Below are 17,485 nucleotides of genomic sequence, written 5' to 3' on the forward strand. Positions count from 1 at the left end.
TGATAACTGAATAAAATAAAATAAAATAAAATAAAATAAAATAAAAATTGCCTTGGCTACTAACTGAAATAAAATAAATGTAAATTGAAGTAATAAAATTACTAAAACTAAAACTGAAATAAAACTAAATTAAAGCTAAATTATCAAAACTTAAAGTCAAATGAAAACTGAAAATATAAAAATAAAAGCTAATTCAAAATATTATATATATATATATATATATATATATATATAATATTTTGAATTAGCTTTTATTTTTATATTTTCAGTTTTCATTTGACTTTAAGTTTTGATAATTTAGCTTTAATTTAGTTTTATTTCAGTTTTAGTTTTAGTAATTTTATTACTTCAACTTCAACTTAAAGTACTAAAACACTTTATTCAGAGATAGTGAGATGTGAGCATACTGAACCTCTAGTTTTATGGCTTGCTTAAAGGCCACTGGTAGAGGAAAGAGTGAGAAAATTAGCACCATCTTTAGAGGTGTGACAGAGAATCTGTTTATGTGAAAGCAGACTTCACAGCAGACTTATGCCACTACACATCAGTTTTCTTCAGCAAAAAGAGAGTGAGGAAGAAAAAGCCATAGAAGGAGTGAGGGAAGAGTATGAAAAAGAACAATAAAGTTCTGAAACAAGACACAGCTGCTAGTCTTTCCTCAGTCGGCTTTCAGACAGGGATATGGCTGCTATATGTACTTAAGAAGCAAGAATGTTCTTAAACAAGAATGTTAAACAAGTATGAAGGAACAGATTTACTGCACATTCATCTAGGTCAACAGGTCATCACATTTTTCACAGGTTCAAGAGCTGAAAATGTAAAAACAATAAAAATAATAGTACTTTAAATTATTATTTAAGTGCTGACCACCACTTAAAGGAGCACTTTGTTTTTTTGTTTTTTTTTTACTTCGTTATTTTGACTTCCCATTAACATTCAACTCTAACCCATATTTTCCCATATTTTTTTATATACCCTGCCATTCAAGGTTTGGGGTCAGTAAGATTTTTTTTTTTAAAGAAATGAATATTTTTATTCACCAAGAATGCAATAAACTGATCAAAAGTGACAGTAAAGACATTTATAATATTACACAAGATTTCCATTTCAAAGAATCTTGATTGCCACAAAAATATTAAGCAGCACAACTTTTTCAACACTGATAATAAGAAATGTTTCCTGAGCAGCAAATCACATGTGACACTGAAGACTGGAGTAATGACTGATGAAAATTCAGCTTTGCCATCATAGGAATACATTACATTTCAAAACAGATTAAAATAGAAATCCATTGTTTTAAATTGTTGAGGACTTCTTAAGAGGAAAAAAAGGTTTGTAGACAAAGACAATCTGTCCAGAGTTACTGGTAACACTATTTTAAGGACAACTTCCCACTACTAACTAGTTGCTTATTAGCATGCATATTACTAGCATACTGGCTGTTTATTAGAACTTATAAAGCACATATTAATGACTTATTCTGCATCACCATATTTTAAATCTCTTAATCCACCCTATACCTAAATTTAACAACTACCTAACTAACTATTAATATGCAGCAAATTGGCAGTTTATTGAGGGAAAACTCTTAATAGTAAACATGTGTTCCCTATTATAAATTGTTACCGATTTACTTGTCTCTAATGTCTTGGAGACCTTGTTCAGCAATTTTGTCCCAACAAGTATAGTTAGACACACACACACACACACACAAACTCTTACCTGTTTGCTGGGTGATGGTGATGGGTTCGCTCTCTCCGTTTTCTGTGACTGTGGTGACGGTTATGTCATAATCAATACCAGGCTCCAGACCGTGCACAGTATAAAAGGCTGTCGTGGGCTCCACAAATTCAACAAAGATTGGGACACTGTCCCCAGCAGCCAACACCGTAATGCGGTAGCCGGTAACGGCGGTGGAGTTAAGAGGACTCCAGCTGAGGCCGATAGTGGAGTCAGTGATGTTGATGAAGCTAAGGTCAGTTATTTTGGGCACATCTGGAGGAGAGAAGGTACCAGAGGCCCGACACAGACATAGACACAACACAGAAAGACAGAGATAAGTCATCTGACTGAAAAACAGATCATTGGTTCATATTGTGAATACTGAACCATGGAGATGAGTGTTAGGAATTTGTGATATGAGAATAGTATCACAAATTCATATATGCCATTTTTTCATAAACTGACCAAAAATGTGAAATGAAATTGAGCTCTTATGTTCTGTTTGCCCAAATCAACTGACTAGGATTAATGCTGACAACAGAAACATATGCTTTATTGAAAATTGCTCTGAAAGCAATGTGTATTCAGTAATCTCTCTGTTCTCTGTATTTAATGTCTCAATAGACATTAAAAGCAAGTACTGCACTGATTACAATCCACATGCTTTCCCAGTTTATGCATAGTTACTGACAAAAAAATTATTGAGGTGAGGGGTGATTTGTGTTTCAAAAAGCTCTAATACCTACCCGGAGTCACAGTGGTGGAGACAGGAACACTCTCCATGTCATCCTTCACAGTAAACACGCTGATATTGTACTCCACTCCTGGACTCAGATTCTCTAGCGTGCATGAGTTCTGTCCTGCCTTCACAAACTCCTCTATAGAGTTCCCTTGTTGCCCTTTGGTGGGAGTGCAGGTCACTCTGTAACCCGTGATGTCTGTGGGAACAGAACAAGGGTTACCAAGGGAAGACCAAGCAGTATTTGAGAAAGGACAGAACATACTTCCATTACAAAGTGTTCCTGCATTTATTTTTTTTTAGACCAAATGAATTTCCATGACTTTTCAGTGACCTTTCTAGTTGTTTGTATGCAATTACTGGAACATTGGGATTAATGTATTTGGAACATTATGAACTGGTTTGAGCGATTTTATTGAAAACAATCAACTAAAGAGAATGATTCACTCAGAAATCAATTTCTTGTTGATGAATTAAAAAAACTAGAAATTAAGTGAAACTAGAAAATATATATATTCACTGTAGAAATTCCCATTACTTTTATTCATTTCAATTACTATTATATATAATAAATATATATTATTTATGATTATAATAAGGGTTAGGGTTAGGTTAGGTTAGGGTTAGGGTTATATACACACTACCGTTCAAAAGTTTGGGATCAGTAAGATTTATTTGTTTTGAAAATAAGTCTTTTGTTCTCACAAAAGCTGCATTAATTTCACAGTAAAAACATTAATATTGTGAAATATTATTACAATTTAAAATAACTGATTTCTATTTGAATATATTTTAATATGTAATTTATTCATGTGATAGCACAGCTTAATTCTCAGCATCATTGCTCCAGTCTTCAGTCTCACATGATCCTTCAGAAATCATTCTAATTTGCTGATTTTCTGCTCAAGAAACATTTCTCAATATTATCAATGCTGAAAACAATTGTGCTGCTTAATGTATTTGTGGAAATTGTTATACATATTTTAGGATTCTTTGATGAATACAAAGTTCAAAAGATCAGCATTTATTTAAAATATAATAATATTTAGTACATAGTAATATTATAAATGCCTTTACTGTCAATTTTGATCTATTTAATGTGTTCATGCTAAATAAAAATAATAATTTTCAGAAAAACAGAAATTAAGCATTAGCGTTAGTTCTGGCAGGTCACGTGAGTCAAGCTTGCATCAGCTGATTCTCAGCTGATCACATCTACCTATAGGAATACGACACCTATCGCGGCATTCCTATATAAGCTCTATTCAGTATTATTCAGCAGCTTTTCAGCTTGCTCAGGAGCAAATTACCCTCCTCCATCCCCAGCTCCTCCTTTCGCCACAGTCAGGACTTGGCTTTCTGATATTCTTTGCTAATCAGACTCCTTTATCTTGAATAAAGTGTTACACTTAAATATCAAGTGCATTAATGATATCTGTCTTGTTCTGTTCTGTTAACCCTAGGGGGTTATTATTGCTGCTCTCCCTGCTCATTCATGACAGGCTGCATGGATGGGCAGGGAGTTTTTTGCCCAGAACAGAACCATACCGCCAAACCAAACTTTATGCTAAGTATCTATCAGTTTGACGATAGTGGTCCTGACAGAAGTGTATTTTTGTATTCGAAGTTTAAAAAGCACATATAAAACAGAATTTGTTCCATTATGAGGAATATCTCGGTACTAACCTGGGATTTTAGCATCGTTCCATTGAACGGTCAGCTCTCCAGTGTTCGGGTTGGACTCCAGGTTCAGATCCGTGGGTGGAGACAGAGCTGTAGACAGAGAGACAGACAGTCATAAGACAGCTGCACAACTCCACCAACAGTGTGAGAAACTTCTCTCTCACACTCCCACATCTTCAATGAGCTCAGTATAATAAGGACAGAGAAATGCTGTTTCTTCACACTTACGAGTGACCACACGTCGAGTGATGGGGTTACCATGCTCAAGACCATCGAAGACTGGCTGGACGCTGTAGGTGTACTCAACTCCAGGAGTTAGACCTGAGATGAGGACACTACCAGACTCTGAGATCATGTCCTTTGGAGCTTCTCCACCTTGGCTGGGCCTCACGGTCAACTGCAGAGCAGACTTAGAGATTAAACACTGTGATTGATCATGACTGAAATGTGTGTAAACGTGAGAGAGAAGAATGTCAAAAGTCAGTTTCTCAAGAGTACTTTCACATGTGTCTCACACCGGCCATTAAACCAAAGAGTGATCGCCTACAGCTGTGCTCTGGTATGTTTTAACGGTACCTTGTATCCAATTTTAGGCGCAGGGGTCCAGAAGACAATGATGGAGGTGTCTGTGACATCAGTGCTGAAGGAAGGAGCATTTCTCATGGGCTGAACTGAAAGACAGAAAATACAGGACTATTGCTTTAGCACTCTATATTTATATGATTTGCTTAGAACAAGCAAATATATTTGGAACCCTTTTTTTTTTTTTTTACAAAAGTAACTCACATGTGGTGAAGGTGGCGAGGGATCCCTCACTAAGCACAGTGCCTCTTTCTGCATGCAGGGTGGCAGTGTATTCAGCATCAGGCTGCAAGTTGAGGAGTGTGTACTGAGACAGGCGGGCAGGAATACGCAGCTGTTTGGGGTTTGAGCCCTCGACAGTCAGGAAAAGTCTGTAACCTGTGATTTGAGCCTTAGGAGCTGACCAGATGATTACAGCACTGTCTTCGGTAACGTTTGTGAAATGAATATCGGTGGGTGGGTCGGGCTCTGTGAAGAGAAAGATGTACAGGGTTAGTATGCATCACACTGCCAAAAATAATAGAAACAGTTAGGCAAGATGTTTAGTATTGTGCAATTATCAATCTGGTTATGTTATATTGTTAGGTTATATGTTATGTATCATTTTTTGTAAATGTATTATGCAAAGTTGATTTAGAAGCCTAGTTTTTGCAGTATAGAGATACTCTTTGGTCATTTTCTCACTTGTAGCTTGCTCTCCAACCAGCGGCTCACTCTCTTCTCCTGATTTGAGAGCAAAGATGAAGAACCGGTAGAGGGTTCCAGGCTGGAGGTGTGTGATCTCAGCGTAAGCGTTCTGTGTCACTGGAAAGGGGAGTTCTCTCTCGACCAACCCATCTGGACCAACCTCGCCCACAGACACACGGTACCCTGACACCACTGTGGATGGTCCGGTCCAAGTGATTGTGATCTTAGAGTCAGACACTTCAAAGAACTGCAGATCGGTTGGAGAGGGGACTTCCTCTGTGAGTAGAAAACTTTTTTTTTTCTTTCAGACTACATGGATAAAGTTTCATGCTACCATAACACTTGCTCCTCAACAAAACCTTTTTCTACCTCTCGAGTCATAAAACCTGATTCTGACCTTCCTTTGAAGGGCTTAACTTTATTGTAGCCTCTCATTTAAACATGGCAATCAAAGTGTTTACCATTCTGTAAAGCTTGCTCATCTGAGCAAAGGAATTTAGACAACCTACAGACAGACCAGCCGGCCTGACAGGGAAAATACGCAGCTGTTTGGGGTTTGAGCCCTCGACAGTCAGGAAAAGTCTGTAACCTGTGATTTGAGCCTTAGGAGCTGACCAGATGATTACAGCACTGTCTTCGGTAACGTTTGTGAAATGAATATCGGTGGGTGGGTCGGGCTCTGTGAAGAGAAAGATGTACAGGGTTAGTATGCATCACACTGCCAAAAATAATAGAAACAGTTAGGCAAGATGTTTAGTATTGTGCAATTATCAATCTGGTTATGTTATATTGTTAGGTTATATGTTATGTATCATTTTTTGTAAATGTATTATGCAAAGTTGATTTAGAAGCCTAGTTTTTGCAGTATAGAGATACTCTTTGGTCATTTTCTCACTTGTAGCTTGCTCTCCAACCAGCGGCTCACTCTCTTCTCCTGATTTGAGAGCAAAGATGAAGAACCGGTAGAGGGTTCCAGGCTGGAGGTGTGTGATCTCAGCGTAAGCGTTCTGTGTCACTGGAAAGGGGAGTTCTCTCTCGACCAACCCATCTGGACCAACCTCGCCCACAGACACACGGTACCCTGACACCACTGTGGATGGTCCGGTCCAAGTGATTGTGATCTTAGAGTCAGACACTTCAAAGAACTGCAGATCGGTTGGAGAGGGGACTTCCTCTGTGAGTAGAAAACTTTTTTTTTTCTTTCAGACTACATGGATAAAGTTTCATGCTACCATAACACTTGCTCCTCAACAAAACCTTTTTCTACCTCTCGAGTCATAAAACCTGATTCTGACCTTCCTTTGAAGGGCTTAACTTTATTGTAGCCTCTCATTTAAACATGGCAATCAAAGTGTTTACCATTCTGTAAAGCTTGCTCATCTGAGCAAAGGAATTTAGACAACCTACAGACAGACCAGCCGGCCTGACAGGGAAAGAATAATAAACTTTCCGGATTGTTTGTTTTAGAACCAGCCATAATGTTTCACCATCAAAACCTGATGGCATGTGAAGCTAAAATGTTGGTGGAACCAATTTTGTAGCATTTGCATCATCAAGATTACGTAGAAGAATACTATAAAAGTCAATGTGGGTATAAACACCAGGCAAATGTCAGTTTTGTAAAGTTGCAATGTTTGCTGATTTGCCAGATCAGAATTAAACAGTCAGCACTCTGAAATTTTCTCCCAGCCAGTCCCCATAAAAATATTACCCTATAAGGGATTCACAGGCATTTGGACGCCGACTAGCTGACTCAACTCAAATGTGATCTTATCTTTGGGCTGCCAGACAAAACACCTAAATCTAGTCAAAAGAAAACAATAAAAGACATTTATGGCTTGATGACATCATGTTATGTTTCCACCGCACTAAAGAGATCAGACCATTTGTTAAACAGAAGTTATTATCTTCAGACGTATCCTGACACACATTTGAGGTCAAGTAACACATCTCTTTTCTAAAAATGAGGGTGAATCTCATAAAACCAGTCAAGAACAGATCTAGATTGTAATTCACTCCAAAAACCAAAATAAATATAAAGTTATATTTAATAAAACAGAGGCCTATTTTAGGAACATTACAGCTTTTTGTGTTGTCACCTCATGACAGTTAATCATATGTATTAATATTTAATTTTACATAACTTATTTCAAACGCTTTACACCAAAGATAATTTTTTATCATTAGGTATTATATTACTAATTTCCCTTTTTCGAGATTCACCAATGTATTCATTTCATACCTGCCAGTGGTTCTCCAGCAGTGGTGACCTGAACAAAAATAGGTTCACTCTCCAGATTCTCTTCCACCGAGTAGATGCTGATGTTATAGAGCAGACCAGGACGAAGGTTACCCAGGGTCAGTGATGTGGATGTGTTAGGCAGGTTCAGCTCAGTGCTACCAGAACTTCCCTCTTCAGATGGTGTGTAAACCACACGGTAACCTAAATAAACAAGACATACACTTGTTAGCATTTATTTTGTATACAAGTTGTGTATAGGTCACATAATGGTATGTTTTACTACAGGCTAAAAGACTGTGTTTACCTGTGATTGGAGCTACGGGTTTAGACCAGCTGATGAGGATGGAGGTCTCTCCCACCTCCTTCACTTCATGATTAGAAGGAGCATCAGGAGCTGTAGAAGCACAAGCCAAAAACATCACATTATCATCATGTGAAATACTGCAAGTGAGAGTATATGTCAGTGGCAATTGAACATCAACAAGAAACTGACTTTTTACAGCAGTGAAATTTCTCACATAAACACACTTTAGTTATAAGTAGGTAGACTCTATTTAATCTTTATGTATTATTTTATTTAGTTTTAATTAAGATGAATTTAAATATACAAGGCTACAACGTATCTAATGAATATTCAGAGCACCTAGAAATACATGAAGTCATACATGGTTCTTTCATGAGTTTTTGAAGAATTAGAAACAGGACAGGAGAAGCAGAGAGACCAAGAAAAAGCAAAAAAGACAGAGAGAAAAGGTTCACCTGTGGTCTGGGAAGTAGTAAGGATCAGGCTAGGTTCTCCTTCTCCTGTCACTTCATACACATTTACAGTGTACTTCCTTCCTGGGAGAAGTTCACTGATGTTTACGGATGTGGCCGTATGAGGGAGGTCTGGAAATGGATAATCAATTAGTAGGTATAATAAATATAGACGCATTCAACTTCTACAAATCAATTGTGGACAAAACAGCTGACTAAAACAAAAACGCCACACTTGTGATGCACATACTGACCCAAGACCATGGGCTGTCCAGTCTGCCCTCCCTCCTCACTCAACTCATATTCCACCCTGAATCCAGACACCGTGTCGGACGCAGACACCCAAGAGATGACGAAACTGCTGGAAGTGATCTCAGTCACAGACTCAGAGGTGTCCACCATCGGAGGAGGCGAGGTGGTCTCTCCCTCAGAGGCTGCCACTAGTGAAGAGATGGAAAGGGGAAAATTAGCAGACATAACTTCCAAACATTTGGATACAATTAATCCCATTCACAAACTTACTGATGAATTCAAGCATTAATTATGCTTGGAAATTGTGTGGTTTTATGCACAAATACATGCACGTGCACGTTTAGTGAATGAGACCCATTTGCACTGTTGGAAGACCTACATGAGCCATGCACGGTGGAGAAATCAAAGCGAGTGGTTTCTCTACGTCCAAAACTCAGGATGCTGATGAGGTGACCTTCGTAGGTGACTCCAGGCTTTAGTCCAGCAATGGTGTAAGAGTTCAGATGGCCTGGAATAGTGACCTCCATCCATTGGGTATGGGTATTTTTCTGTTCAAAAACGAGTAGGTTGATAATTTTTATTAGATAAATAACCTCTCTGATACAATCTGAACTCAATTTGGGGGCATGCAGCGTCACAAGAGACTCACCGGTCTCCACCTGAGTATGTACTGTGTGACGTGAGCAGAAGCCGGCACGTTCCATTGGATGGGGTGGGAGTTGGGCTGGTTGCCAGATTCTGATATAATCACCTGGGCTGGACGATGAACACCCGATAGAGATATATAAAAGATATTCAATATTTAAATCATATTTACAGCCAAGAGCACCTGTACTTGCAAAATATAATATTTAAAAATCTGAGAATATCATACTACACTCTAAAAAATACTGGGTTAAATATTAAAACATATAATATAAATATATATATACAACCCAATAGCTGGGTTTGTCCCTTTTTAACCCAGCATTTTTTAGAGTGTAGTACGCTCATCATGCTAATACTGTAACAACAAATAGAGTATTTGAAAAGTGTTTCCACAACTGGCATTTTGAGAACAAACGAAGATCTTTTCTGGTCTAAAAATACATTATGGTTGTCAGAGGTGTTCTAGGAAAGAGAAAAACAATGTTTGTAGCGTTACTGTGTTCTGTTCCTTTTGGGAAATGCAGAAATGGGAAACGTAGCACTAGCCTGTGAGATTCTTACCACAGACATGAGGACCACCACAGTCTCAGACTTATACATCTTTAAATTCAGCAGACAAACTGTTTTAACAATCACAACAGTTTAAAACCCCCAGCAACTTTTCTGAAGTAGTAAATATCTATTATTTGCCCAACAAATTTCCCAACACTGTATTTAAAACTTATTATTCTTCAAGTGTCTTGCAGTCTCATAAGGCAATATCCCCAAATTGCTTCCGATTTCAATCTGGCCCTCATTTTTCCCAATTACAGCCATGAGGGTAGTCTGTACAAAGCACTTAAAGTTCACTTAGTCTGCATTATGTTCCGCCAGCCTGCACCAGCTTCACCCCCACTGTCCCCAGCCTTCTCACAGCTGGCCGCCATTACTGAGAGATATCGCTCTGGGGTTGCTTCCACCCACTGAGCAAAGGGATCACTTCTGACCCCAACTAGCTCTTACAAAAAGGGAAAACTTTATTAATGCAGATCCTCGTCGGATCTCGTAGTGGAGATTTGTGGTTCTGTAGTGGATTCCCTGAATGAGTTTGTCCCAGGACTCTCCAATCTGATAGAACACTCTAGTCTCTGGCTCCTGGCACTGATCTGGAAATGGAAATCGGAGTAACACGGTCATTATCCAATCATTAGTTCGGTCATTTATAGGGAACAAGGCTAAAACTGCTGATCCTAAGGCTCCAATTTGGAGGAAAAGACACTTTAATTGTTTCAAGAAAATGTTCATTTAAGCAAATGAAGGCAAATGTCTCATTTCATTTCTAATTGATGAAATCTTAGAAGTGGCTGGCTCACCGATAGCGTCACACTTCCAGCGTCCACGGCCTTGACCGAAACAGGTGCAGTTCATCATGTAGCCTTCGTCATGCTGTTTAGTAAAAGTCTGATTTACTTCGTAGGTCAAATTATCCACAATGCACTGGTCTGAAGATGAAAAGACATATATGTACATTTACACACGGATGCATAATTTCATCCATTACAAATGGGAGAGAGAAATGACAACTCTCACCTTTGAGTTGCGAGTAGGCGATGCAGCTCCATTCTCCACGGCCACTGCCCACACATGTACAGCGCATCATGTGACCCAGAACATCATGGCGTCTGTCCCATTGATCTCCCACACGATACATCACACCCTCACCAGTGGTACACACCTCCTCATGGGCTGATGAAAACCGATCAACATTAACACTTACATCAGTAAACAGCAGAAATATATTTAATCATTCACTTGTAGCTCCTGTGATGTTGACATTGTTCACAAACTTCTAAATTATCCTGAACTGTCCTGAAAAAGATAACCAAACTTCAAGGCTGTTCAGTCAATGAGATGAGCATATATCTGTTTTGGGGACACTTGAGAACTTCCAAATTGCAACCCTCTAAATCCTTCAAAGAACAAGAATAAGCATGAAGTACAGCAGGAGCAATAATGGATCAATGGGAACTTGGCAACTATATACAGTATATATTAATATAGTGCTTTATACAATACAGATTGTTTCAAAGTAGCTTCACAGTAATAAACAAGAAAATAACAGTATTAATGATGCAAAGTTCTTGAATTATGAAACAAATACAATTTCAACCGTGAAGCAGATCTTGAAAGGCAATTGTGTCTATTCAGTTCAATTTAGCTCAATGCTGATTCAGATGAGTTCAGTGACAGTGTCAACATTGCAAAGTTCATTAAATCAATTTAACTAAAAAGCGGCTCAGAAGAAGTTTCATTATTTAAATCAATCAGTTCAGTGTTGATTCAGTTGAGTTCAATAATAGTGAAAGTTCATCAAATTAGGAAACAAACTTAATTCAGCAAAAAGTAGCTCTACAACATCAGAGTAAAAATTTTGTTTGAGGACAAAAAACCCAATCCAGTTAACTGAATTGTTTTTAATGGCCTAAAGAGATCAGTATAATTAATCAGTTAAGTAATTTGGGGGTCAATTAGGGTCAAACAGCTACAATTCAATCCTAATGACCATAGATCCAAAAAGCTCAAGGCAGTTCCTCATAATCAGCCTGGGATATCTCTGATTGGTGTATCTGGTAAATAAAAGGGGATGAGAGCGAGGAAATCTCTCCAAGGTTTAGAGTGGAGGAGGTTACACAGCCGACCCTGGAGACCAGCCAGATGTATATGCTCCACTGCCAACCAGACTCTGGTCCAAAGCCAACCTCCCCTCTGTCTGCAGTCCCGCACAGCCGAGGGGCCACGGCTATCACAGAAATGTGTGCTTGAACAATAGCTGAAGCTTCGAACATTAGTTTTTAACATTCAATACAGTAAGTAAAACCTACAAATCAAGATATTACTTGTACTGAAAACCAAAACTGTTGATGCTTGATAATTGTTCCTGTGTCGAGACAAGTATCTCTGCCACAAACACTATGGGGCAACACAAAGAGCAGCTCTGGTTTCAATCTATGTCAGGTCACTGAATCTCACCACTATCAATAAACTCCCCAGGATTTGCTTGGCTCTAACTGGCACCCTGGTGATAGAGAAACCCATCAAAGCTCAGTCAGAAGGAGGTGTTTATGTAAATATGGCTGAATATGTGCTGAGTGATCTTTTTTTCCACACAGTTAACATCCTCATCTTAACTATTATCAGATCTCCTCCCATACAGAGCACAAGGTGATTGAAAAAGCTGTGAGACGCATGTAATGACACTTAATTTATCTATTCAGTCTTTTTGCTAATATGCCCAAAGTAAGGAAAAGTATGGGGCCTGGAATGCGGTGTTTAAGAGAAGTTTAAGATAAAATGATGTGCTCAAGGCACGTTATTAAGATCCAGGACCATTAGAGGGCTAAAGTGCTTTCATTACATTAGAATTCTCCATCTTCCTATGTTCCAAGCTCCTGTCAAGTCCTAACATGTTACCCTCTCTTTCTCTCTGGCTCCAACATTTATTGCTAGTGCAAAACTGGCACTTACCTGCCATGGGACAGAAGCCAAACCGCTGCTCTCGGTCATTGTTATAAGTTGTGCCGCACCATTTCATGCCATCTCTCCTGCCGTCAGCGGTGCAGTCAGTGTAGTTACGGCCATTGTAAAGGTATGGGAAGTGACAGAGTGCACCATTGGAATTTCCCCCTCTGGTTGTGACCATAACTAAAAAGTAATGTAATGATAAGAAATGTTTCTTGAAAACAAAATCAGCATATTATAATGCTTTTTGAAGGATCATGAGACTGAAGACTGGAGTAATAATGCTGAAAATTCAGTTTTGCCATAACAGGATTTTTTTATTTAACTGCTTTTACTGTATTTTTGATCAAATAGAAACAGCTTTGGTGAGCATAAGAGACTTCAGAAACATTAAAAATTTTACTGACCACAAACTTTTTCAGGAATGTTTATAAACTTACCATTATTGCTGGTACAGAAGGAGTACTTGTAGTCTTTCTCAAAGTCGGATGAGGTGCTGCACCAGAGCTGCCCATCACTGCGTCCCTCAGACGTGCAGGAGTAGAACGTTTTCCCCATGAACACAAAAGGAAACACACACGGCTGGCCACCAGAGCTCCCACCATACACCTGGAACTGGCTCTCTGCACACACACACACACAAGCACAGCATTCAATCTAAATGAACACTGATCATTTTATCAACAATGACATAAACGTGATAAATCAAGACACTAACCTGGCGCTTCACAGCTGACACCGTTCCCCAAGCAGGTACACAACATCTGTTTGCTGCCCTGGGTCTTGATCCAGCGCATGCCCAGGGTGTAGGAAACACCTGCGTCTGTCAGACAGGATCCCTCAGTGGGGTGTTCAGGCACCGCCTGTGGCTGGTACACTGCAGGCTGGACATTGGTCACCACACGAGACCCAGTACCTAGTGCACAAAATAACACATGAGGATACATGTTTTGCCTCAACCAGGCTGCCAGGGCCCACTAGGGGGCCTCTACAAACATCCAGGCACACCCCAAATAGTCTTAAAATTATTAAAATTGATTTATATCAAGATAATTTTAGCTAAAATACACTAAAATTCTGTGAAGGGGAAGATCATCAGTTAATCATCAGTTAATAATGATTTCTGCCTCTTGCACAAAGCAATTGTATTATTTCAAAACGCTTGTTATAGAGGGCACCGTTCACATTAATACAGACTTGTTTTTAGTGGGGGGGATGTCGCTTGACAGATGTGGTCACTATGAACTGTCACATGAAAATTGGCTGTGTGATAATTCTCCAAAAATACAGCAAGGGCTTGGAAATACATGAGAGTAAGCAAATAATGACAGAATGTTTTATCTTTAGGTCAGTGATACTTTTGTATTATTTCAATTATGACAACTCTTGGAACATTTTAGCATGGTGATGGATATGACATTGTTAATGTATTTGGTCTTGGCGGAACAGATCTGCTACGGTGCTGCTCAATTGCTGCTGCTGTTGGTTATTGCTGTAGTTGTAGATTATTGCTGCTGCTGCAAGCAAGTACAGGAACTTGCTACTGGCAATGCATATGGCGATACGGTGCCGTGAGTATTTAAGACATACTGCTGCTGCAAAAATAGCATATAAAATAACCCCGTAGCAGATCTATACAGGTGGAGCTGGGGAAGGTGAAGGGGCAGGAATCTCAAGTGAATGCTAGCCAGCCATATAAATGCAAGGCAGTAAGCTCATTGGCTGCATATGCAGCATGAACCAATCAGCTTGTGCCAAGTCGTTTAACTCTCTGAATATCATCAGTTACGTTAACACCCCGTTAGCCTGCGCCATCTAGAGTTTCATGACTGAACTATATATTTATATAATACTACAGTATTTTGAGTTAACCTTAACTTTTAATTTTAATTTTTAACTGAATATTTTTTTTAATTTGCCAGTTTTTTTCATTTTAAGGTTTTCATCTAATATATATATATTGTATTCAGATTTATTTCAATTAACAAAAATGTGAGGTTCTTACCCAGGCTAGTGGTGTGCAGTGAAGCATGTCTCTCGCATTTCCATTCTCCACGTCCATTTCCAGTACACAAACACTGTAGCACGTGCCCGCGAGAATCCGTCTTGCTCCACGTGTCTCCAATCCGGTAAGAAGTGCTTGTGTCCTGGTCGTTACAGCGATCTGTGATGCACACACAAACATACAAAGCAGATGTTTCTCATCAGAATCATGTTGCGGTTAAGCTCCTCTAAATAAACAATTTTTGAAAAACGCAGTAAGGTAAAACATTTTCCCCGCTTCTAGCCAGTGAAAAAGTCCTTGCGCTAAAGCCAGAGGGTTTAACTGCACTTTGAGTGGATAAATAAAGTGAAATCCAGTTGGACAGATGAGAGATTGGGAAAGGGAGTTTTGCGTGGTTTGGACTGTTCCATTATTCTAAAAAGGGTGGAGTTCTTACTTCTGGATGTGCATGTAATACGTCCACTTCCTTCTCCTAGGCAGGTGCAGTCCACGATCATCCAGCCTTGGTAGGGTTTCTCCCAGGTCTCACCAATCATGTAGGATGTGCCAGCTGCATTGTCATAACAGCGCTCCGCTATCAAGAAAAAGAAAAAAAAATAGTTTTAATAATATGATGATGTTAATACTATTACTTATATGATGTATCTCAGTTCCTTTCCATCATGTCCAAAACCACTATATTTAATTTAAAGAGCTCATTAAATCGCTTGATGATTGCAGTTTCTTGCCTGTGTCAGCATATTTCGTATTGAAACAGGAAATTTGGGTGGGACATATTGGAGGGATCAACCCAATTAAAAACAAAATAGCTGATTGTTTGCGACAAAGCCATGAACCATGACTTGATACTTACTAGCAGGTTACAGGTGGTATTAAGGGGAGGGACATTCTTATTCTAGAAAGCATTTGACTGGACAAAAATCTGTAGTGCATGATATAGTTTTGGTCAGTTTTAAATTGCGTATATTGGCTAAAAATTAATTTTCCTAATGTTTTGCTAAAGTATACTATCATCTATATCATATCAAACACAGACAAAAATCCACAAAATTCCTGGTTCTTTAAATGCTCAAACTCACCAACAGGTTTGCAGGTCCACTCTCCTTTCCCATTTCCCAAACAGACGCACTCCAGCATGTAGTCTCCAGTGTCATGGGGTCTCCTCCATGTGTCTCCAATTTTGTAGGAGTGCCCTCCCTCATGACAGCGGTCTACAACAGAGGCCAAGTAGGTAAACAGCAGCACAACTCCAAAAAGCATAATTTCCAAAGTGCCATTAGGTAAAGTGAAGGAAAGTTCCAGTCTACCCACTCGCAATGGTGCAGCTGATTTTCCCTCGGCCAGAGCCAATGCAAGTGCAGTCCCAGATCATCCCGTCCTTGGGCCTCTCGTAAGTCTCTCCGACCCGATAGGAGCGAGCGTTTACTTTATCATAGCAGGTTTCCTCAGCTGGGAACAGACATGGACTTTGTTCTTCATACTATTCAGAGTTAACACTTCAAACTTAAACTGGTCAAATGCAATATACTTTTACATGCATATAAATGGTTATTAATTTAACCAAGTTAGGAAATATTCATCCAAGTGCAGTACCCCAAGGGACAAAACCAATGTAAGACGACTCACCATCAGGCTTTGATTTACACTTTATACCAGAAACTCCATGACAAGTGCAGAGCAGTGTGCTGCCCAGATAACTGCGCTCCCACTGCTCTCCAACTCCATAAAGCTGACCATTCTCAACACAGTCATCTGCAGAGGACACAACAGAACCCTTCTGAGCAATATTTTAGAACCCTTCTCTACATAAACCTCGATCACACAAAGAAGAAAAGGAAGATCCCTTATGTACATTTTCCAGCGTTTAATTAACAATCTGCGTGCGTAAAACCCAAAATACGCTACTAAATTTACCGTATCAATGGATCAAAACAAAACGAACACATGGACAATCGCATACCTTGGGACACGGATGACACCGAGTGTTCCTGAGCTTGTCTCCTATGTTTCCCCGTTCCTTTCGGCATACACTGCACAGTGCAGGCGAGCAAAGCCACTGCCAACGCCGTGCCCAACGGGCCACCGGTCATTATTACAGGTGAGATGAAACACAAGTATACCGATAGATAAACCTTCCTTTCCTAGCAATGGAGGCTCGAGGAGACGCAGCAGTCCAGTGGCTGAGGGATTCAGATTCACCACAGCCTCTTCAAGTCTCCAGGTTCCCTCTCTGTGCGTTTCTCTTCCTGTGCGTCCTGCCCCTCCTGCTCTTGCGCGCACCTCTGTGGAGAGCTCAGACATGCGGAGCGCTTTTATTTGACCTCCACATTCCGCCCTGGAGGAGGAACTACCCCAGCACACGCGGAGGAGAGCCACACAGACAGATCCAATCTGAAGCTCGCTTTTTGCGTTCAAAGTTTAGGCTAATAATTAATTCAAAGCTAACACTTGCAAACAACCACTGCCAGTGCAGTCACATTTTGTTTCATAAATATTGTTGTGCCTCTAACCCAATACGCCAGTGTTCAGTAATTACCCAAATTTGTCAGTTTAAGAAAGCCTGTGACTGTACTAATCTAATAGATATCATGCTACATTTGGAGTGCAAAAAAATGTTCCATGTCCCATTCACAGATGGTTCAGGCCGTTGCATCCATCTGAAACCAATTAT

General features: G+C 39.5%; 1 protein-coding gene across 1 annotated transcript in view; it reads right to left on the minus strand.

Moving 5' to 3' along the window:
- LOC107721590 (fibronectin-like) overlaps positions 1 to 17,082 on the minus strand; it is a 29,316-nt gene extending 12,234 nt beyond the window's left edge. The window contains exons 1-26 of the mRNA XM_016529684.1: positions 16,775 to 17,082; positions 16,441 to 16,566; positions 16,126 to 16,263; positions 15,894 to 16,025; positions 15,251 to 15,388; positions 14,815 to 14,973; positions 13,528 to 13,725; positions 13,250 to 13,432; positions 12,816 to 12,992; positions 10,881 to 11,036; positions 10,664 to 10,792; positions 10,327 to 10,456; positions 10,216 to 10,226; positions 9,313 to 9,449; positions 9,043 to 9,211; positions 8,666 to 8,851; positions 8,415 to 8,543; positions 7,960 to 8,049; positions 7,656 to 7,856; positions 6,309 to 6,587; positions 4,931 to 5,194; positions 4,721 to 4,815; positions 4,373 to 4,541; positions 4,148 to 4,234; positions 2,469 to 2,660; positions 1,723 to 1,995 (exon numbers count right to left, since the gene is read on the minus strand). Coding sequence (XP_016385170.1) covers positions 1,723 to 1,995; positions 2,469 to 2,660; positions 4,148 to 4,234; positions 4,373 to 4,541; positions 4,721 to 4,815; positions 4,931 to 5,194; positions 6,309 to 6,587; positions 7,656 to 7,856; positions 7,960 to 8,049; positions 8,415 to 8,543; positions 8,666 to 8,851; positions 9,043 to 9,211; positions 9,313 to 9,449; positions 10,216 to 10,226; positions 10,327 to 10,456; positions 10,664 to 10,792; positions 10,881 to 11,036; positions 12,816 to 12,992; positions 13,250 to 13,432; positions 13,528 to 13,725; positions 14,815 to 14,973; positions 15,251 to 15,388; positions 15,894 to 16,025; positions 16,126 to 16,263; positions 16,441 to 16,566; positions 16,775 to 16,904 — 4,078 coding nt within the window. The 5' untranslated portion in view covers positions 16,905 to 17,082. The remainder of the gene's footprint in view (positions 1 to 1,722; positions 1,996 to 2,468; positions 2,661 to 4,147; positions 4,235 to 4,372; positions 4,542 to 4,720; positions 4,816 to 4,930; positions 5,195 to 6,308; positions 6,588 to 7,655; positions 7,857 to 7,959; positions 8,050 to 8,414; positions 8,544 to 8,665; positions 8,852 to 9,042; positions 9,212 to 9,312; positions 9,450 to 10,215; positions 10,227 to 10,326; positions 10,457 to 10,663; positions 10,793 to 10,880; positions 11,037 to 12,815; positions 12,993 to 13,249; positions 13,433 to 13,527; positions 13,726 to 14,814; positions 14,974 to 15,250; positions 15,389 to 15,893; positions 16,026 to 16,125; positions 16,264 to 16,440; positions 16,567 to 16,774) is intronic.
- Positions 17,083 to 17,485: the final 403 nt, after the last annotated feature.

This window comes from Sinocyclocheilus rhinocerous, unplaced genomic scaffold, assembly GCF_001515625.1.
Source record: "Sinocyclocheilus rhinocerous isolate Xijiao unplaced genomic scaffold, SAMN03320098_v1.1 scaffold30, whole genome shotgun sequence".
NCBI classification, from domain to species: Eukaryota; Metazoa; Chordata; class Actinopteri; order Cypriniformes; family Cyprinidae; genus Sinocyclocheilus; species Sinocyclocheilus rhinocerous.